At 40.3% G+C, this 24164-nt stretch overlaps 1 protein-coding gene across 27 annotated transcripts in view; it reads right to left on the bottom strand.

Annotated features, from left to right (window-relative positions):
• The window catches only part of NCOR2 (nuclear receptor corepressor 2), a 495829-nt gene that overhangs the window by 303608 nt on the left and 168057 nt on the right, over positions 1-24164 (bottom strand). For all 27 annotated transcript variants that reach the window (XM_056534054.1, XM_056534035.1, XM_056534070.1 and 24 more), the window contains 2 exons: positions 18696-18823; positions 3962-4142 (listed from right to left, as the gene is read on the bottom strand). In XM_056534054.1, the coding sequence (XP_056390029.1) occupies positions 3962-4142; positions 18696-18823 (309 nt within the window). The remainder of the gene's footprint in view (positions 1-3961; positions 4143-18695; positions 18824-24164) is intronic.

Here is a 24164-nt window from a genome sequence, read left to right as displayed (position 1 = left end):
GAGTTTCCTGCTGCGGGCTTAAGCCCCGATGGGTTTTCTGTAACTATTTCTAGATTTCCCATTTCTCAACCAGCCTTTCCTGGACGAGATATGCATTTACTGAAACCTGGTAGATAAATACGACAGGTACCGTGGAAAAATATAGCGAGAGAACAAATAATCATCAAATGAAAAAAAGGATGAGCATGAAACTGCATGCTACAGACCATACTAGCTAACCACATTTACCTTATGTAATTTATTGTCAACAATACAAGATACCACTCAATAACAATTACAAATACAATTTACAATAAGCCGGCTGCGGCGCCGTATGTGAAGATATTGTAAAATTACATTGCAGCTCTAGTTCCCAGTCCATACGACATCATCTGTGTAGATTATAGCATCCATGATATGTATAATAATTACACTGTAGCATTAAATGTGGCCCTGAAAGGATAACAAAGAAACAGGTACATACTTAATGTTCTGTTTCCTATTAGTCCTCATTTGCCAATAAAAGACAGTCATAATCATCCATTGGCTGCTGAAAGCCACTTTTACATATTATCCAGAATATGACATAACATAAACCAGGCTCCATTTCCGCCTGCTAGGCGTTACTTCCAGGTTTTGTTGATCAACTGGTTTAAAGCAAAGTCCACTCCTACACATCCTGACAGAGCATTTCAGCTTCATAAAACAGTGCCTGCTCAGCCTTTCCCTTGCATGGTATGCAAGTGCGAGTTTACCTCCTGGCCAACTGGGATCTCTGCCAAGGTCAATACAAGTCACAGCCAGTTTCATGAATAACGGGGAGGCCCAGCTCACTGGAAACTCTGAGATGTTAATCCCAGTAACAGATTAGTGTTCCCATAACAGAGTTTTACGACGATGCTATGATCATGGACAATGCTGGCTAAACTCCAAGTAGACCACAGGACACCAATCTAGTTACTAGCTGTGCCACCACAACAAACACTTTTAGAGAGACTTCCCAAAGTGTTGTTGGAAGTACGGTTTAAAATGTTTATTCCATATACAATTTTATCTAAAAAAAATGTCAATAGAATTAACTTTGCAATAAAAGTATAACTTTGAAAAAAAAAAGAATAAAAATACCTCTGCTGAGATAACTTTGAAGTTCTTTGAAGTGTTTCCTACAGTTCATAGTGATTTATTTCTACATCCATCTTATACAGCAGCCAACAGTGGACACGAATGTGCTCTTTATCCTCTTCTATTCTGGCCCACTTAAAAGCTTACAATGCTACAGTTCAGATCAGCAAAACGAATGGCTGGAAGGACTAATCACAATGGGCATTTTACGCGTATAACACCTGTATTACTGAAGTACATGCACTGGCTGTCTGTCTGGTCGCGCCCCTCTATAGTAGAATGAGGTACTACATGTTTTGTACTATTTACTTGTGTAAGGGTTAACTGCTACTTTTGACACCAGTGTATGACTAAGGCTTGGTGACAACAAGCCGAAACGCGTCACACGCATTTGTGTTCCTGTATGTTTTCCTGTGGATTCTAATTAAAAGTTCCTGCTCTCCGAGTCAAGCGCTGGACATTTTATTCTTTTCTGCATCTTACTTGGAAGTGACACACTGTTACAAACCTCCTCCGCACACTGGGGTTAACTCGTTATATCAACACCCCTTCCTCATGAATATTCCTTACTGGTAGGGTGACACACTGTAACAAACCTTCTACTCATATATTCTCTTTATTTCCGATGCGACACGCTGTAACAAATCTCCTCCTCATATAATATCCTTACTACTGGGGAGACACACTGTTACAAACCTCCTCCTCATATAATCTCCTTACTACTGGGTGACTCGCTTTAAAATTGCCTAAAAAAATAAATAAAAATAAATTATAAATAAATAAATGTTTCTGTAGGTTCAGCACGGTAGGGTGATACATATGGTACTACATGTGTACTTTTTTTAGGTCAGGTATGAGGTATCATAGTTTTTTATTTTTTTTATGCTTTCAAGCTTCTTCCGATTTGTCGGCATCTTTGGAGATGGCATGGGATAAAATGGGAGGGGAGTTATTACTTCGCTATTCGTCTAGAAGCAGCCCGTGGCTGTTCGACAAGTTTGCCACAGCACTCAAATGGATCCTCCTGAACTACTGTCAGTGTTCTCACGTGTCAGACTACTTTGATGATTTTTTTCTACTGGAACCATTGCGGCATTGACGCGAAACCTCGCTGTCGTTCTACTAATACGCTCCGGCTCCAAGCTGGGAGCTGCCTTCCCTCCCTACACCCGGGTGAACTTTTTTTTTTGTATATGGACATTGTTAAAATAAAGTCCGAATTTTACGCTCCATACATGGCGAGTGCAGACATGCTTTCTTTGCCTTTTGGAGACTATATATATATATATATATATATATATATATATATATATATATATATATATACACACACACACACATACACACACACACACATTGTATCACTATACTGCGGTGTATATCTGCATTATACTTTTTTCCCCCTAACCTCCACCTGTCAGCCAACTGTGGACTGAACCAATGCACAGTTACTACCTACAACAGTATATCGATCAGACAGCAGCACATAAGCTTACTTGTACTATATAGAATATATGAAGAAGGTAGACATCTCCTTCTGCTGCACCAATTTCAGACAAATTTAAGAGGGGTAAAAGCTATCAAGGTATTTTCAAGTCAATCACAGAATATACACACAGACACAGAACATACGGTACTTTGCTCAGTCAATAAATATCACACCGATTCATTAACCATACAAGTGTTATTGTGACAACATACAATTTACTGTCGCACCTACAGTCATTACAACCTAAAATCAGGCTAAAAAACACTGAGTATCCCTGTCTAAACTGCAACGAACATGTCAAGAACATTTCTGACCTAAAACCAATCTATTGATTATAAAGAAATACAACACATTTATTTATTCGATCATTCACCAAATCTTTAAGAAAGAGAGAGAAGTTTATGGGGGGGGGGGGGGGAGAGAGAACAGGCACAAAACTTCCAGGGTGGTTTTAGAGTCAATGATATGTAAAAAAAAACATCAGAGCCTCCCTCCCCAGTGGCCTGGATCCAAGCGAAACACACAAAATAGGCCTGCTGGTTTAACTCAACTCCTTATCCCACACATGGACCTGCACAGCATTCCAACCATCTCAGTACCATCCTCTGTGGAGGGGAAAAAAATAAAACAGGATTTAAATGGAAACAGATTTGCGTTTCCCAGAAGACAATGTTATCATAATTCTGAATCTCCTCAGAGGCAAGTCAGTTAACCCATTGACAACCACCAGTCATGTCTGACTGCTCAACAACATGAAGCATTTCCTAACAAAACAAAATTCTATGTCCTCAGTCAACCTCCCTCAAAAGATACACCATGAATTAACTGCTTTAAAGGGGTACTGCAGTGAAATGTAACATGATTGTCTAATCGCGGAGGGGTCAGACTGCTGGGATGTCCTGCAAGGAGCGCATGCAGAGGTCGGCATGCACTCCATTGATTTCTATGGAAGCAACGGAGATACCAGAGTACAGCACACGGATCTTTTCGGCGCTCTCCTTGAGAATGAATGTAGCGTGTGCTGACCCCAGTCATGCTAATTTCAAAGAGCCAGGGCCGTGCAGGAGATCTGGATGGACCCCCTGCGGTCAGACACTTATCCCCTATAACTTACTTTTCGCTGCAGTACCCCTTTAATGTTAAATGTGCACAAAAATATGCACTTCCCAAAATAAGTGTTCCAGCTAAATGGCAGTGTTTAAAGCAACAGTTGGCACCTATAGGGGTATGTTCACAGTACAGAATCTCTGCGCGGAAGAATCATTCACACCAACGTTATGGTTCATGCAATGGAATTCCCAAGCACAATTTTGCACAAAGAAATTCTGTATTCTAAAAGAGAATTACTCTGGTTGGTTAGCACAGTCTTACCTTGCCTAGGTCTTCACTAGCTCCATGTTGGCTCTGATTAAGGAGTGAGGAGTGTCTGATCAATGGCTCTTGTAACAGTTCCAGCCTGGGCCTCTTTGACTCTGCAAGGTCTAGATCTGTTTGCTTGCTCAGATCAGACATATAGTTATGTGGGTCTCCTCTTCCATGTACCTCTGGGGACCTGTGAAAAGCAGAGCATTCATGAAGATTTTATAGAGTAGTAATGAGCAGTGTAGGCTATGAAGTATGCACTGGAGTTAAAACAACAGCTTTTTTGTATGTCTCTTTTACTCTGTCTCACTCTGCAGCTTCCTCCTATCCTCCTTTCCCTCTCCATAGGCTTCTATGAGATGAACGCAACCAGATCCCATAGTGAGCTCATCCATGTTGAGAAAGACTGTAGCAGTTTTTCAGAGTGATGAACTCAAAGAGAAAGAGGGTATGCACTTGGCAAGGATATGTACTTAACAAGGCTATGAAATCGCATAATTATAGTCCAAAATTTTTATTTATTTATTAGCAATACAATAATACTGAATAACAAACACCATCAAAAGATTCTATTTTTATTTAACAATTAATAAACACATGAAGCCCTTCAAGCTGAACTTACTTCCTCTCTCCTACTTTCTTATAATGTCATTGATTCTTCTACTCCATTTCCTCCCTCTTTCTTGGAAGCTCAAGGTAAAGATCCCTAGTTAGGTTCCAGTTATAGATCCATTTCTTTAATAAATGTACATTCTAAAATATTTGAAAAAATGATCGCAAACCGCCTTGCTAAACACCTTGAGACCCTGGTTCACCCGGATCAAGTGGGCTTTGTTCCACATAGAGAGGCTTGTGATAACACCCTTAGGGCCTTTGCTTCTTCATTATGCTCACTCAGACAAATTACCCTTGATACTTCTCTCCACTGATGCGGAGAAAGTTTTTGACCGGGTGGACTGGGGTTTCATGGCTGCCATGTTCGTTAGAACGACTAGGACTGGGCCCTCTCATGAGAGACCAGATTATGGCTCTGTATGCCACTCCACGGGATTCTATTTGGATCAATAGCTCCCTTTCTTTACCTGTTATTAGGAATGGAACTAGACAGGGCTGTTCCCTTTCGCCTATGTTGCATGTGCTCTCTATGGAGCGTTTGATGGTGGCACTTCGTGCGAACCCCGATTTTAATTGCCTCTCTCATTCTACTGCCCCCATCAAGTGTTCTGCGTTTGCTGACGATTTGATTCTATACGTTTTGTCCCCATATGTCCCTTTACCTGCTCTTTTATCTACTATTGCTACTTACTCATATTTCAGCAACTTCAAAATAAATGTAAATAAAAGTGTTGCCCCTAACATTACTCTACCTTGACCCATGGAGAAAACTCTTCAAAGAAACTTCCCATTTAAATGGGCCTCTAAATCTATGAAATACTTGGGTATTCAGGTCCCCAACTTTTTTCTATTATTACTACTGATCTGAATAAATGGCACAGAAATTACTTCTCCTGGCTTGGGAGGGTAGAGGTTATTAATAATACCGCATTACCAAGACTACAGTACACCTGTTTAATACCATACCAGTGTTTATTCAGCGCTCTTTTTTTCTTCTTCTTACTAAGGTTAATGCCATTTGTCATGTTTTGTTTGGACCCATAAACCTCCTCGGATAGCTAAACATGTTTTAATCCTGCGTAAACAGCAAGGAAGTATAGCTCTACCGGATAGTTATCTTTATTATTTAGATTCAGTCCTCACCAGGGTCCTGGATGGTTTTCATCATGCCACCTCCAAAGTGTGGATCACGTTGGAGACTTATAGCACAACTTCCTTGTACCTCACTTGCTTGGCACTCTCCTGCTGCCTTGTAAGGTAAGGTTCCCCTAGACATACCACCCACTTTAAAAGAGGTGTGTAAATCATATCTTCCTCATCTTTTTATCCTTTCCCCTGATGATCCTGGTCTATCCTCTCCTTTCTTTCTAACTAGACATCATACAACTACATTCACATGCGCCCAAATCCTCAGTGGTGCTTCTCTTCTCTTTCTACAGAATATACTTTCTCAGACACCCTGCAACTCCCTCCATGTGATGGAATATGCTCTATTGAAATACTATTTAGCTACCCAATAGACTTGACACCCTTTGAATTGATATGCTCTGCTTCTGTACCCCATCTTAAAACTGTCTCTTAAATTTATGATATATTCTTATATGTGCAGTCCACAACCCCTCTACTTTTTGTTACAAACTGGGAAAAGGAGCTGGGGGCCAGTTTCTCTCCAAAAATCGATGGCTTTTTGTCGTAAATTTTCACTTTCTGGTAACTCGTTGGTACCATGTTCCGACGGTGCTGCATAGAATATATCCTGCAGGTCCTGATTCTTGTTGGTGCAGCGGTAGAGAAACTGGTTCTATGTTACATATTTGGTGGAGTTATGTTTAATTCAGCACTTTTGGTCGAAGGGGATCGACCTAATTCAAGATTACAGGTACTAGTCTTAATAATGCCCCTGCTCTATTGTTATTATCTATTTTACCTCCATGAGTTATTCGCAAATGACTTTTGTGGCACCCGTGGACAGCGTTTGTCCTCACAGATAATTATAGAACATTGTATACTGCTTAGTATGTGATTTTCTGTTCTTTTTTCCTTTCTCTTTTCTTACCTTCCCTCTGGGTCCACTTTGATCTATCATGCTTACGTCTTTTTGCCCTTCACCTCCCTCTCAATGCTTCCTACTTATGTTTGCTTTACATAGGTCACCCCCAATAGATAATTGTCACTAGCCAGGAGGGTGTTCTTTTTCAATATCAAGGGAGCTGACCCTCGTATTCTTCTTTTGTTCTGTTGCCACTCTTACTATGCTTATATTGCTTTGGGCAGCTTGTTTGTTATTTAGCATACTGCAGGAGGCTCAATTACATGACAATTGTTTTCATATCCTGTTTGTGCACAGAGTATTGCGTGTTCTTTATGTGATATAATTATGGAACTTTAGTTTGTTTTCGTAATCACCACCACCACCACCTTCTGATTTGTATTATTTGAGTAAACTCAATAAAACTTTGAATGAGGAAAAAAAGCACATGAAGTTTATACAAGTAATAAACCAAGAGGGGGAGTCAAGGTAAACTACCCCCTCACAAGAACCAGACCCCCACAATATATTTCAAACCAGTCCAACTATTATATAGGACAATGTCATAACATGATACATACAGCATAAGATGCAATGCCTCAAAAAAAGGTGCATTTGGGCATATAAAGGTGCTACTTTATACTGTAAATAACCACAAGGAGAAAAAGGGAGTGAAAATTGGAAAGGTGTATCACTAAATAATCAAAGGGAGGGTCTCGAACCCGACCCTGGATCTTTAGGCTGAACGTAGCATCTCTTTCCACTAAAGTCTATAGATCTAAAGAATCAGCTAAGCACTAGGGTACTAATAATATTTCTAAGTCACATTGCTACTGGAAAGTTCAATTTCTTCTTAGATGTGTGTGGATGGATGTTTATTATCTATTCAGCCTTGGCGGATCAAAGAAAAGGCATGGAAAAGGCTCGTAGTGATGTGTAATAAAAAATAACCGTGCAACATATGTAACACAATGGAACTGGACTGCCTTATTTGACTAATGTAACAGAACTTTTTATGTAAGGCCTCCAAAATTACTTTTAACTGATCGCATAATAAACATATTCATTTAAATTTCTTTTTAAACAGACAAAATAGCTTTTTTGTAATTTGCAGACTACATGTCACAGCTGGCTACAAGATAGGCATATTACTTGATAGAAAATATGTGACTATATCATGTAACCATAGCAACAATGAGACCATATAAATAAGCAAGCTTTATTTTTTTTCCTTGCACTTCAGATGCGACCATTGACCTCTCCATAATGTTACCACAGGGAAGTTCTCAGGAAGGACATGTGCTTGATATCCCACAGTAAACATTTGAATCTTCTAGCAAGTCCGATCCCATTTAAGCAAAAAGCCTGTGCTCATGTACAGGCCTAAATATTTTAAGAGAGCTAAAGTAGGTATGGCCTCATGATTTATTCATATCCAGAGATTCAGAGGGGAGCATAAAAAGCATGGCATGGAAGAAGGAAATTATGAAGATCTGAACCTTTCAGAAAATGCATTAATGTAGATCATGCATTGCATATACTGACTCCAAGACAAATGTGAAGCCATCTGACTATTCATACCCAGCCATATTATAGGTATATTGCTTCACAAGGGACGAGATTCTTCTTAAAGAGTACCTCTCATGATCTTGTTAAATTATAGAATCCTCCCAGTTCACTGCCCCATCATGATAAACCAGCCCCTGCCTTTATTTTTATTATTTGTTACTTTTCTACCTTGATATTGCTCTGTATTTTCTGCTAAGTCTCAGATTCACAGACTGGGAAGAGGCGTTCCCCAGCAGGTGTGACATCATCTGAAGCCATACAAGGAAGAACTTCCTCCCTCACTCTCCTACACAGCTCAGAGCAGTTCAGTGTGTGAGATGAGCTATGAATGGCTAAGGCTGCACACACACCCCTCAGCACTCCAGACTGCATTTCCTGATTTTGGACTTCTGCCAGGCCAGCAGGAGTCCAACGTTTGTGCAAGAGATGGGGGGAAATGTGCTCTGGGACAAGTAGGGAGACACCTAGTGGTAGCTTTTTTCTAAACACAAATAAAACAAAACATAAAAAATGTTTTTTTAAACAAAGTACATTAGAAAGATTTTTTATTTACCATAAGGAGTGCAATAGCAAGACAAATTTTAATGACAGGATCCATTTAAGGAAAGTAAACATTAAATGCACAATATTACAAACAATGTTTACATTTTTACAGACACCAACATTACTACATACAAACATAAAATACATATATTACAAATATTTACAAAATATTTGCAATAATTCCTCATACACTAAGCTTTAGTCTCCCCCTTTGAAGGGAGTAGTTGTTTCTACTTGATCTGTTGACCTGTACATATATATTGACCTAAAACATATTTACTATTCAGATAAACAAAACAAAAAATATATACAATCAGTTGAATTAGAACGGAGTGGGGTAAATTTTAAATGCAAATGGATTTCAAAGAGGGCAACAAAAAGTTACATAATACACACAAAGTAACAGAGTACAATATAAAAAAAGACTAATTGGGTTTGGCCACGTTCATTTAACTCATAGGACAAAATGGCAGGGTTCAGTCCTCAAGTACTCTCTGAATGGGATGTGTCTGGCAAGAAAAGAAAAGGAAAAAGTGAAAGTGAAAAATGCTAGAGGAAAGAAAAGGGGGAAAAAAGTGAAAAGTAAAAGAAAAGGGAGTGACTGATTAGACCATATAGATAACATTTTTTATTTATTAATATATATTAAAACTATATAAAAGCATATAAAAAATATATGTGAACAGATCTTATGCTAAGTGGCAATAAACTGCAGAGCCCTTGCAATTGTCCCCATCTAGCTTGAAAATTAAAAAGATAATCATGTAAAATGATTCCCCCTAAAAGTTCATAAAACACTAAGTAGCAATATTGGCTGTAACAAAAATACAATGAGCAATCCTAGGGTTGAAAACACAAGTGCACTTTAAATATTGTTCATATGATGCGCTCTGGTGATATAATGCCATTTGTGGAATAACAGGATCAGCTGATATTTCTCCTTTTGTGCACTCTCCTGCTATAGCCAGATACTACACGACTTCATTACTGATCACTATAGCACATAGTGCTCACCATCGATTTTAGCTGCATAGCAGCAATGAACTGTTTTATTTCACAGAAACAGACTATAAGTTTTTATTACATGGAAGCGCAAAAAAGGAGAAATATCAGCTGATGCTGACTATTATTCCACAAACTGCATTGTATCACCAGAGCACATAATATGAACAATATTTAAAGTGCATTTGTGTTCTCAACCCTAGGATTGCTCATTGTATTTTGTACTTTTTTTTCCCCCCCTTTTCTCTCCTCTTGCAATTTTCACTTTAACTTGTTCCTTTTTTTTTTCTATAGGGAGAGGTATAAGCAGTAGAAAGAGAGAAGTGCTCATGCCGCTGTACAGAGCATTGGTGAGACCTCACTTGGAGTATTGTGCACAGTACTGGAGGCCGTATCTCCAAAAGGATATAGATATTTTGGAGAGAGTTCAGAGAAGAGCTACTAAACTAGTGCATGGGTTGAAGGTTAAAACTTATCAGGAAAGGTTAAAGGGGTACTCCGCCCCTAGACATCTTATCCCCTCTCCAAAGGATAGGGGATAAGATGTCAGATCGCCGGGGTCCCGCTGCGGGAGTTCACTCTGCGCGTAATGACGGGCAATACAGGGGCTGGAGCATGGTTACGTCACAGCTCCGCCCCTTGTGAGGTCACAGCCCGCCCCCTCAATACAAGTCTATGGGAGGGGGTGAGGCGGTCGTCACGCCCCCTGCCATAGACTTGCATTAAGGGGGGCGTGATGTCACAAGGGGCGGAGCGATGACGTCACAATGCTCTGTCCCCTGTATCGCCCGTCATTACACACAGAGCGAACTCGCTCTGTGCAGTAAGGATAGCGTGGTGCTGCAGCGGCGATCCCGGGGGTCCCCAGCAGCGGGACCCCGGCGATCTGACATCTTATCCCCTATCCTTTGGTTAGGGGATAAGATATCTAGGGGCGGAGTACCCCTTTAAAGGACCTTAACATGTATAGCTTGGAAGAAAGAAGAGACAAAGGAGATATGATAGAAACTTTTAAGTACATAAAGGGATTCAAAATGGTAAAGGAGGAGAGCATATTTAAAAGAAGAAAAACTACCACAAGAGGACATAGTTTTAAATTAGAGGGGCAAAGGTTTAAAAGTAACATCAGGAAGTATTAATTTAATGAGAGAGTAGTGGATGCATGGAATAGCCTTCCTGCAGAAGTGGTCGATGAAAGTACAGTGAAGGATTTTAAAAGGATAACTCTGTGATGTACCAGACTCCCTGCATGAAACAAGCCTTTTCTACCACAGCACAAAGCTGCAGCAGACGCGCCCCCCACCATGCTGTTCTATGGCAGATCCGGAGATTGCCAAAAGCAGCGCTCCGGCTCTCCTATAGAGCTGCATAGAGGGGGCGTGTTGGCCGCTGCTTCGTGCGGTGGTCGACATGCCCCATTTATGCTGAGAACCGGGGTGCCGTTCGGAAGATTGCGGGGGGCCCCAGTGGTTGGACCCCCGTCATCTAACACTAATCCTCTATCCTTAGGATAGGGGATAAGTTGTTACATCCTGGGGTTATCCTTTAGGCATGCATGGGAGAGGCATAAGGCAATCCTTAATATAAGATAGGATCAAGTACGATATTGGGAAGGCTATATGGGCCATATGGTGCTCATCTGCCGACACATTCTATTTTTCTTGTTAGACATATCCCATTCAGAGAGTACTTGAGGACTGAACTCTACCATTTTATCCCTATTTGTCTAGCTAAAAGGCACTTTGGGTGTAGTGCCTCCTCAGTTAACCTTAGCATCCTCCACCAACTAGTCTATTTGTTTGAGCTGCATTCAAAAGGATACATAGTCAAAAGAAATATTGTCAGTACTGACAGAGCCGAAGATAGTCAACTGTTCATTCATTTTACGTGGTCTGCTGCTCTTTTGAGCCCCGCAAAATTAACACATATGTTCAGAAAATGGAGTGAACTGAGTCTCTATTTAAAAATGTTTGGTCTACTATTGTCAGTACATCAAGTTGTGAATGTATACACTGAACGCACGCAGAAAATGTTATCTTAACACGACCTCGTGACGGCACAGCCATGTCCTGCTTGAGACTTCACAGCCACCTCCCGCTCGTGATGTAACGGCCATGCCCCCTCAATGCAAGTCTATGGGAGGGGGCATGACAGCTGTCACGCCCCCCTCCCATAGACTTGCATTGAGGGGGGGGCGGCCGTGACTTCACGAGCAGGGTGCGGCCATGAGGTCACGAGTCTCCAGTGCTGCACTCCATGCTCTACACAAACGCTCGGTGCTGCAGGGAGATCGCGGAGTACCCCAGAGGTGGGACCCCGGGATCAGACCTATTACCCCCTATCCTTCACTGGTTTGCAGTGAAGCCCAAGCTGTACCACAACTCAACCTTACTGGTCCCCTTTTTTATTCATGTGTTAAGCTAAATTCAAAATAAGGCAAATTTTCTGTCCTCAAACTGTAACTCTATTGTAGACTCTCTATAGTTTGGCTGTTTTTGAGCTTAAGGATTTAAAGGGGTACTCCGGTGCTTACACATCTTATCTGCTATCCAAAGGATAGGGGATAAGAAGCCTGATCGCAGGAGTCCCGCAGCTGGGGACGCCCGCGATCATGCACGCAGCACCCCGATAGTAATCAGTCCCCGGAGCATGAGCAGAGCAATGATAAAATCTGTATTTTCTGTATAGTTGCAGCCTGTAAAAGTCTCTAATAGGAGCAGAATCACAAAAAGGCTCTACTGCTGCTTTTAGTTACTGTGATGTCATGTGTACAGCCCTGGGAAACAGACTGTCCGCAGAGATCAGAAAGAAAGGGGGCACCCCGATACCGGAGCTACAAGAGAGTGGAAGAAGGCGAGTTAAAGTGTTATTTTATTAGGCAGGCTGAGAACAATGGGAAAATAATACATTTTACCAGACAACCCCTTTAACTCTGTTCTATGGTGTGTGTAGACTGGCTGCCATGATGTTTTTCATTCGCAGTACACATTGCCATAAGATCCAGTTCCACATCTGTCTTTAAACAGAGCACCATAAGGACATCATACAGCAGTAGTGATCAATACTGTAATGAATTTAGCTCTCTGGTGACAAAGCAGAACACTTACTAAAAAAGCAGCAGTGCGTTTGTGTGCCTCTGCCCCTCTTAGAGACTTTTACAGGCTGCAGCTATATGTAAAATACAGATTTTATAATTGAACTAAGAAGCTGATATATGAAGAAACAAAAAGATATGTTACAAAGTTTATTATGTCTGCTTATATTATTTATTTAAAAGAGGAACGGACAGCTAGTTTACCTGCAATAAACCCAATATACTGGGTTATAGTGTGGGTGAATAGCTGTAAAAGTGGGGTTACTCACATATTTAGATGTAGTTTTTCCTGAGTTCTGCCCGTTCCTATTTCAGTTGCCACTGCGCAGGAGCCAACTCGCCGAGCTCCCCTGCTCATTAAAATGTATTGCCCGGACCACTCCCTTCCTGAATATGCACACTTCATGACAATTGGACATTAAAGCATGCAGGAGGGGTGATCACTCTGCTATGGCAACAGAGCGGAGGCGCCGCTGCCTCGCTACACCCGGAAGGCAGCGGCGCCTTTGCTCTGCTCAGAGATAAATATGACAGTAATCCCTCTTTTTCCAGCTACTCCCCCGCACTATGACCCAGAATACTGGGTTTAGAGAATACTGGGTTTAGAGAAGTTTCTCTTTAAGGAAAAAAAATCTAAATAATAGCTACTTTTTAAATACTTAAGCAAAGAAAGTTCTGGGTCAAAGCACTAAAGACTGAGACACTGGATATTAATAAAAGCTGGTGTTTTATTAGATCCCCAATATGCAACTTGATAAAGGCTACTGTAATGTATCAAGCTGTTTGATAAAGGCTTATGTAGCTGGAACGCTGCATATTGGGGAATTGATTATTTTGATTATCTAGAGTCTCCGTCTTTCTTTGCTAATGGATTTCTGCTTGGCACTTTACATGGTCACTGGCATAGCGAATGAATCCAGTGCTGTCTTTTACCAATACTACTCTTTAAACCTGATTATGAGATCAAAGTCTTTTGTAGTGGTGTACTGACAGGTATGTCCAGCGCTTTCTGGAGATTTCTGATTATGGCTACTGATAATAGTGGAGAAATCCTGTGGATAATTGTTCTCAGCAGCTCAGCTATCCATGTAAAATCTTTCATGGTATGAATTTGACTAAACGCCAAGGTCATTTTAAATTTCTATAGCATTCAGCTGAATTAATATTCAGGAGATAGAAGTTTTTGAGTTAAAAAAAATATGATGGTTCAGCTCATAGATCTTCCTGTTAACATATGTTAATGTATTCCCACATCCATTTATTTTCATGGCATTGAACTGGGTCAGATATAAGGTTCCAGTGTCATTCTGCTATTTATATCCATTGTTGCACACAAACCACTGATACAAAATTTTCAGTTTACAGGCAATGAAGATTTTTTTAAATAGAATATTTAACCAAGAATACACAATAAAAACACATGAAATACATGTTTAGGCCCTGAAATAAGATAAGTAGCTGGATAAGCGTACCTGGAGGCAGCTCCGTGCTATGGGAAATTACACCCATTTCAAGCTCAGTCTTGCCAAAGCAAGACCTGGAATGCAGATTACTCCAACTGACTCTTGGTACAAACCGAACACTTCAAATTAAAGAATCTCCATAAAAATAAACGTATCCTTGTGTGGCCCCTCAGTTATTTACCTTTATAATGAGTGGAATTCCTCAGACTATAGCTCTTTGTCTGCCATGAAGCACACCCATGATATTCCATAATACACTGCCCCTAAAAGTGCTCTATGCTAATCAGGAACCTATGAAGCAGTGTACAAAGCTATTAGGTTGCATATTATAATATTAAGAGAATGCTGGCCATCAAAGCTTCCATCTAAGCAAAACAAGATGGTGCCAGCTGCCGAATTGTCAATGCTATAGCTTTGTCTTTCCAAGTAAAGAAAGGTACACAAATAAACCTTATGTAAAAGTAAAACTAAAATACATGAGAGTCTATGTAAGCATGCAAGAAATTGATTTATTTGTAGCTATTTATATTTTAGCAAAGTACTGTTCCAAATGGTAGATTCACAATTAATTCCTTTATTGTCCAAATATAAAACGTGGTGTGTTAGGTATGTATTGGCAGCTGCAATGAATGGAAGGCGACTGACAGAAATATCATACGACTCTCAAAGTACAGCACCAAAGTCTCCAGCAAAACAATAGATTTGTCATTAAATCCATCTTTGCTGACTGTTTCAGTCTACACAGTAAAGCTGACATTAACTGCAAAAAACAAGTATTGTTCCATTCTGTCTGTAAAAACTGCAATATTTGAAGATTTTCTTTACATAGATAATTAAAACCTTACACAATTATAAAATCCAAAACATAAAGGTTTTGTTTTTAACAAAATTATGACCCAAAAAATGACTTAAGTTGTCTATTCATCTTTCCCCTTCCACTGCCTCTCCTTTATTCTGTTTCTCACCTCCCCCCTCTTTTTTCTCTAACTTTTCTTCACTATGCCCTATCTTTTCCTTCCCCCCCCATCTTGTACTCGCTCTCTCATCCATTCCATACATACCCCATTTTACCCCTATTTTAGCTCAAACATGTCAGCTGTTACTTCAGTTATCCTTGACACATCTCCTGTTCATTTATTACACCTATATTCCCTCTGTTATGCGCTGTAGGACGCAGATGCATTCCTCATGACTTCCGGTCATGTGACCACACTGGCCAGCTACAGCGGGAGGAACGGCTTCACCCGCATACCAGGTATTACAAATTCATCATTCTATTCCAATGTCACTCTTTCCCTCCACTATTTTCCGTCCGGATGCATACACTGTTAACCCTTTCTCTCCTCTACTTCCCAGGGCCCCTTTCTTTTCTTTTACATTACGTCACTACCGGTTTTCTCGGACCGAAAGTGCTTTCTAGCATCTCCTTTTATACCATTCTTTCACTATCCAGTCAGCCTCTTGCGACTGCGGTCACCTACCACTTACCTCTACCACTGTACCTGACCGTCATCTGTTCCTTGACTCCTAGTCCCTCCACAGCAATCCGGTGAGTCGTCATCTTCACCAGATGAACAGCCTTAGCCTGCTAAACTCCATGTTTCTTGATGTTATGTCTCCCATTGTAACATCTCGCATTGCATTGTACTTTGTAATTTAGCGCATTGTTACTTACTGCATATATATCTTTTGTACGCTGCATACCATACAATATCTCTGCAGCTCCATAGTAGTGACTTACTAGCAGCTATTTCTGCAGCTCTCTAACAGTTACTCATTATTTACGATTATCATATATTTATTATCCTCTGCTACTGAGATTACCAGCATTTATTCCAGTTCTTGGTTGCTCATGTTTTACGTGATGTAATTACATATGTACTATGCTCCTGATGTATATATACTTATACTATGTTGTTCTACGTAGGTCTGAGGAAGGTCTTAATTGACCGAAAGGTCACTTTGACTATTGGATTGCTTGAATAAAAACAACCTCTTTTTTCACTGCAAGTGGTGCAATATCTTTTTTTTCTATATTGGATTCCAAAATAAGACTAGCTAAAAAAAAGCCCTTGTTTCTTATAGTCCACAGTAAAGGCGACCTCCTGACCACTTTCTTAATGATAGAGCAAATGCACTACTGGCAAACTGTACAAAAATGATATGGAAAAAAATTGTGCAAAGTGAGACTTTGCAAAGATGGAGCTTGCACAAAAATATGCACAATTTTGCCACTCTGTGCTGGTGTAGGGAATATTTCCCCTGTTCGGCTGTTCATCTAGGTGTTCCTCACCTACCCAGAAGTGATCTCTATGTTCACTGCAGTGCAGCAGGAGTAGCATAACATAATGTGCACATTGATGTTAACTATTTTTTTTTTCATGGAGAGAACTCTGCATTTATTTAAAGCGGCACAGTATGATCAGTGCAGTGCAGGAAAACAACAATAATGCAATGTGCTTACTAACAGAAGAACTATGGGAACAGTGCAAGTTTTGGGTGGAGTTGGAAGAATCTGTCTCAGGCTTTTTTATTGACAACTAAGTTATATATATATATATATATATATATATATATATATATATATATATATATATTTATATATTATACAAAAATGCAGTTTAAAACTGAGCGATGGAACCAGGTAAAGTATCTGGGAGGAGGTCGCCCGGGTGTTTCCCCAACCAAATCAGTTCAACTGACAAGTCTTTCCCTATACAAAAAGGAGAGGCCCGTCAATCAGGCCAAGCTTGGTGGAGAAAAGCCATGGAGACCACCTCCCAGACACTTCATTTGCCGCCAAGGCTCAGTTTTAAACTATTTTGTTCTCCAAAATAACGTAGCGTTTCTGAATATAAAAGTTGTTAGTAATGAGATAGCCTGTGGGGATTGCATACTTCCTGTAGTTCGGCCAATGTAAATCTACAGACACATTTAGATAATTTTTTAAAATTATTTTAATTTTCAGCTTTATTATTCGCTAAACACCAAATCATTTCCCACAATACAGGAAGCCTGGCTGTATGCACCATATAAATGGTAAATGCACTCAGCACTGGAGATTGACTGGAAACTCTTAATTCTGAGACAGTTTCTATGCTTGTTAATGGATGCTCCTTCTAATATGCTATCTGCTGCAAGGAATTCACTTCAGATTTAGTCTGGTAAGATCATTAGAAAAGGACGGCATTGTATTTCTTCACATTCTGGCTCTCAGCATAATATATAAAGTATATTTAATAATATCCAGATACAGTTCTTTTTGAAGGGTTTTTGAAAACAGTAACTTCTATTTTGAGTCCTATTAGATCCATAATAAAAATCTAAGAAGTTTTCCGACTGATAATGATGGAGTTGTTACATCATATCTGCATTATTAGTCTCCTCAGAGAACCTGATAAACTAAAAATGAAATATTCTTGACATGATGCCCAGAATAGACTCGCCTAAGAACCTACTGGTCATAAATGGGTCTCTACTGAGAAATCATAACTGCACACTAAAAATCTCCAGGAAATTTTTGCATAGGTCATGTCGAAAGGGTTATAAAATTCTCTCTTTTTTTTTTTTTTTTTTTTTTCTTTTAATAGATTTCATATATGCTATTCTATCCCTCTTCCTATTATGTCAAAATTTGTGTGCTACTTAACTTCAATTAAAAACTCCACATTCTTTTTTGAGTGTGCCCTGCTCCAGAGAACCTACACAGTACACATAAAACACATCACTGTACTACAGATAAATTATTAGAAGTACTGTGAATTATCCCCCTCCATCCATTCAGTAACTTAGAACACCCTTCGTATTATATCTATACAATGATTTAACAGTCACCATGTTCCCATCCTTCTCATTTATTCCCCCATCTCACTTTTTTCTTCTACCTTTTTCTGCCCAGCCGCAACCTTGTGTGCGCAGTAAGGTTTGCAGATGGGCCCGCGTGTCACGGTCACATTGGCACGCTGGGCCTTTCTCCAAACTTTACAGCATGCACACAGCAGCCGCAGGATAGTCCTGTATGTCTGCTCATATCAGAATCTGCAGCGTATCTCCCATAGTGTCAAATAAGCTGTGGAGGCGCTACGTGTGATCATGCCCTAAAGTTTTTTATCAAGACTATTTATTGATGACCTATACTCAATAGGATAGGCCAATCAGCTGTTTGCCATAGTGTGAATGTAGAGTGAATGTACTGGAAGCAGAGCATCGCCATTATACTATGCATGGCCATTACACAAAGTTCAGAGCCATCTGCTTCCAGCGCGGTTCATTGAGTATTTCAGGGATTGATGGCTTATTCAGAAGGAATATAAAAAATAAAAATAAAAACTTCCAGAAAAACTTGGCTTGCAAAACTAAATAAAAAAGAAAAAACATAAAAAAAGATAGATTACAGAATACAACGAACACTGACAGAAGAGATCTTACCTTTCATTTCCAGGCTGAAATTTTGATAGCAGTGATGGTCGTCTCCTCTGTGGTAGAAGAACTGAGCTGTGGGCGAGAGGTGAACCATAATCTCTTGAATGGTGCTGATACTCTAGTAGACTGGCTTCCTGCAAAAAATCAAAAGGTAGTATTTTAGTCTGAAAGTCTGTTTGAATTTTCTATTTCTACATCCACATATTAGAAAGAACTTAATAAAGTATAAATAATAATAAGCAAAGACCGGTCACCAAATAACCCTTTTAATATAGTGTTCCTTGTGTAACTAGCAGACACTTTCCCATTCACTTGCTTTTAACCCGTTAAGGATGCAGGGGGTATAGGTACGCCCTGACATCCTGGTAATTAAGGACTGAGGGCATACCTGTACTCCCTGGTCGTATTTAATCGCGTTTAAATCGTTCTTACCAGCGGAGAACAGGTTTAACTCTGTGGGTCCCGGTTTCTACGGGCAGCCAGGACCCACGGCTAATGCTGGGCACCGCCGATCGGTTGATTGCAGCGTCTAAAACAAAAAGTGATAGAATCCCGGCAGCTCAGCAGAGTCGATTGGGACTATCGCGACAAAATCGAGGGAGTCCTCACCTGCCTCTACGTCGTCCAATTGGCAGGCAGGAGCAGCAGATCGCCGGTAACACTGATCAATGCTATGCTATAGCATTGATAAGTATATGCAATCAGAAGATTGCATGTTGTAGCCCCCCTCCCTATTAAAACTTTAAATCAACCCCTTTTCCCATTTTCTTTTAAACCCTTAAGGACTCAGGGTTTTTCCGTTTTTGCACTTTCGTTTTTTCCTCCGTACCTTTTAAAAACCATAACCCTTTCAATTTTCCACCTAAAAATCCATATTCTGGCTTATTTTTTGCGTCGCCAATTCTACTTTGCAGTGACAGTCATTTTACCCAAAAAGAAAAAGAAAAGAAACAGAAAGAAAAAATCATTGTGCAACAAAATCGAAGAAAAAACGCCATTTTGTAACTTTTGGGGGCTTCCGTTTCTACGCAGTGCATATTTCAGTAAAAATTACACCTTATCATTATTCTGTATGTCCATACGGTTAAAATGATACCCTACTTATATAGGTTTGATTTTGTCGCACTTCTGGAAAAAATCATAACTACATGCAGGAAAATGTATACGTTTAACCCCTTAAGGACTCAGCCCATTTTGGCCTTAAGGACTCAGACAATTTAATTTTTACGTTTTCATTTTTTCCTCCTCGCCTTCTAAAAATCATAACTCTTTTATATTTTCATCCACAGACTAGTATGAGGGCTTGTTTTTTGCGCGACCAGTTGTCCTTTGTAATGACATAACTCATTATATCATAAAATGTATGGCGCAACCAAAAAACACTATTTTTGTGGGGAAATTAAAACGAAAAACGCAATTTTGCTAATTTTGGAAGGTTTTGTTTTCACGCCGTACAATTTCTGGTAAAAATGACGTGTGTTCTTTATTCTGAGGGTCAATACGATTAAAATGATACCCATTATTATATACTTTTATATTATTGTTGCGCTTAAAAAAAATCACAAACTTTTTAACCAAATTAGTACGTTTATAATCCCTTTATTTTGATGACCTATAACTTTTTTATTTTTCCGTATAAGCGGCGGTATGGGGGCTCATTTTTTGCGCCATGATCTGTACTTTTTTTTGATACCACATTTGCATATAAAAAACTTTTAATACATTTTTTATAATTTTTTTTTAATAAAATGTATTAAAAAAGTAGGAATTTTGGACTTTTTTAATTTTTTTTCGTTCACGCCGTTCACCGTACGGGATCATTAACATTTTATTTTAATAGTTCGGACATTTACGCACACGGCGATACCAAATATGTCTATAAAAAATGTTTTTTACGCTTTTTGGGGGTAAAATAGGAAAAAACGGACGTTTTACTTTTTTATTGGGGGAGGGGATTTTTCACTTTTTTTTAACTTTTACTTTTACATTTTTTTACATTTTTTTTACACTTGAATAGTCCCCATAGGGGACTATACATAGCAATACCATGATTGCTAATACTGATCTGTTCTATGTATAGGACATAGAACAGATCAGTGTTTTCGGTCATCTTCTGCTCTGGTCTGCTCGATCACAGACCAGAGCAGGAGACGCCGGGAGCCGCACGGAGGAAGGTGAGGGGACCTCCGTGCGGCGTTATGAATGATCGGATCCCCGCAGCAGCGCTGCGGGCGATCGGATCGTTCATTTTAATCGCGAACTGCCGCAGATGCCGGGATCTGCATTGATCCCGCCACCTGAGGGGTTAATGGCGGACGCCCGCGAGATCGCGGGCGTCGGCCATTGCCGGCGGGTCCCTGGCTGCGATCAGCAGCCGGGATCAGCCGCGCATGACACGGGCATCGCTCCGATGCCCGCGGTTATGCTTAGGACGTAAATGTACGTCCTGGTGCGTTAAGTACCACCTCACCAGGACGTACATTTACGTCCTGCGTCCTTAAGGGGTTAAAAAGGTCATCTTCTGACCCCTATAACTTTTTTATTTTTCTACGTACGGGGTGGTATGAGGGCTCATATTTTGCGCCGTGAGCTGAAGTTTTTATCGGTATGATTTTTGTTTTGATCGGACTTTTTGATCACTTTTTATTCATTTTTTAATGGTATAAAAAGTGACCAAAATACGCTTTTCTGGACTTTGGAATTTTTTTGCGCGTACGCCATTGACCGTGCGGTTTAATTAATGATATATTTTTATAGTTTGGACATTTACGCACGCGGCGATACCACATTTTTTTTTTACACTGTTTTATTTTTTTTATGGGAAAAGGGGGGTGATTCAAACTTTTATTAGGGAAGGGGTTAAATGACCTTTATTAACACTTTTTTTAAAAAAATTTTTTGCAGTGTTATAGGTCCCATAGGGACCTATAACACTGCACACACTGATCTCTCATCCTGATCACAGGCGTGTATTAACACGCCTGTGATCAGTGTTATCGGCGCTTGACTGCTCCTGCCTGGATCTCAGGCACGGAGCAGTCATTCGCCGATCGGACACCGAGGAGGCAGGTAAGGGCCCTCCCGGTGTCCTGTCAGCTGTTCAGGACGCCGCGATTTCACCGCGGCGGTCCCGAACAGCTTGACTGAGCAGCCGGGTCACTTTCACTTTCGCTTTAGAAGCGGCGGTCAGCTTTGACCGCGGCTTCTACAGGGTTAATACCGCACATCGCCGCGATCGGCGATGTGTGGTATTAGCCGCGGGTCCCGGCCGTTGATGAGCGCCGGGACCGACGCGATATGATGCGGGATCGCGGCGTGATCCCGCTTCATATCGCGGGAGCCGGCGCAGGACGTAAATATACGTCCTGCGTCGTTAAGGGGTTAAATAATGTGATAAAGAATAAAAATAATCATATGTGGTATCGCCACGTGCTCAAGTGTCCGAACTGTTAAAATATAGGGATAGCTAAACCTCACGGTAGATTGCGTACACTTAAAAAAAAAATATCAAAGTGCAGAATTGTGCATTTTTGGTAAAAAAATTTGGACAAAAATGGTACCGATAACAACTACAGACCATGGGGCAAAAAATTAGCCCCATATAGCCTTGTATGTAGAAAAATAAAATAAGTAATGTAATTATAAAGTGCAATTGGTGACGCAAAAAACAAGCCCTTATATGCGTCTGCAGGTGCTAAATTGAATGCGTTATGATTTTTAGAAGGTGAGGAGGAATAAATTAAAGTGCAAAAACGTAAATAGTTTTGAGTCCTTAAGGTGAAAATGAGCCCTTTGAGTCCTTAAGGGGTTAAAATTATTAACATAAATATGATTAAAATGTAACATAAAAAACAGCCACTAGGCGGCTCTGTTCTGTTCCCCGCCACAAATAATACAGTGAGTTCTGGCCCGGTAGGAGTCCAAACCCAGGAAGTGTTTCTCTGCACGGAGCTTGATTGTCAACTGCACAGAGCCTTACTGAAAGCTGCAAAGAGCCTCATTGAAAGCTGCAAAGAACCTCACTGAAAAATGCACAGAGCTTGAGGTCTTCTATTCATCACAATGCTGCAACAATGCGAGGGCAGAAGTGGTCCCCCAGTAGGCTTCAGTTATCTCATGCCTTCTGGGAAATGCCCACGTTCTCCTGCTGGGAAATTGCACTATGCGAGTAAAAAGAAAGGTATGATACACAGCTTTTAAAAGCTCTGAAATTGGGTGGGAGGGGTGTTAGGAGTAGTTAGGGAACATAAACTGTTCTCAAGTACCACAGGCTATGTGGTGACAGGTACTTTTTAAAGTGGGACTACACAGCAACCTTTACAACAACTGTAAGATCATAATGCAACTTGGGTGCATTCACACCAGATTTTCACTCACCAGCAGCAGGATCAGGCAGAAGAATTTAAAAACCATATGAAAAATAAAATTACCCAACCGGAGTCACTTGCTGACTCAGATTGGCTTGTTGAAATAAATGGAATATGGCACATTCAAATTTACGTTGACCCTACCATTAAACTGCATGTAAAAAAAAAAAAGCAATTACAAATGTTTTGACTTATACTATGTATATTGTAAACACCTCACGAGACCTGCCCTTTAAGAGCTGCTTCGACCCAGTCATCTATACAACACAAAAAGTCGTTCATATCCTTATGGTCGCCCAATTTTCCTGCTTCCAACAAATTAACTTCAAGAGCTGACTGTTCACTTGCTGCTTAATATATCCCACCCCTTGAGAAGTGTCTTTGTCACAAGATAATCTTGTAGATTAAGGTTGGGAAACTTCTATCCCGCGGGCCGCATAAAGCCGGCAATGTCATTCTTTATGCCCACCAATGGCTTTCAACCAAAGAGCCGTGAGACTCTGCCTGCTGCCAAGAGGCTAATAAGACTAGGACATGCTAGGACAACAGGGGTGGTAATATGTAACAAGTGGCCTAGTGCGTCCTGTCACCAACTTTCCAAAGGCAATACTGTGACACCCCTTGTAGGGCCCACTCTCCCTTTGTATCAGTCCATCACTTACTATGTACTCGCCTTTATGTTACGTGTATGTCACATCACCTGCCAGTGGTTCCATTACTCTGGCTGATTGTGCGTACGTCTATACAAACACACAAGATGTGCATTCAAAGTATTGGGACATCCTTCACTGTGTAGAATTCAGCTTTTATGATAAATCCTTAATAATGTTTCAAAAACCACTTATGTGGATACACTGACAGTAGGACAGTTTGGACCTTGTTCACACCCTCCATGTTTTTAATTAATATGTATTATGCTAGCCCAAGAAAATATATGCCTCCTAAAATGAGTAATATAAATGGCTGCCTAAATATGCAAACTGACTCACACAGACCAAGATATATTCCACTTGTAAAAACCTCTTCTCCTGTGTCACAGTGCTCAGTAATGCACAGAATATTTTCCACTGTGAAAGTCACAGGTCCAAACACCTAAGTGTTTCTCCAA

The sequence above is a fragment of the Hyla sarda genome, chromosome 1 (genome assembly GCF_029499605.1).
Source record: "Hyla sarda isolate aHylSar1 chromosome 1, aHylSar1.hap1, whole genome shotgun sequence".
NCBI classification, from domain to species: domain Eukaryota; kingdom Metazoa; phylum Chordata; class Amphibia; order Anura; family Hylidae; genus Hyla; species Hyla sarda.
Note: the sequence above shows the minus strand (reverse complement) of the source record. Positions and strands in the feature narration are given on the sequence as shown.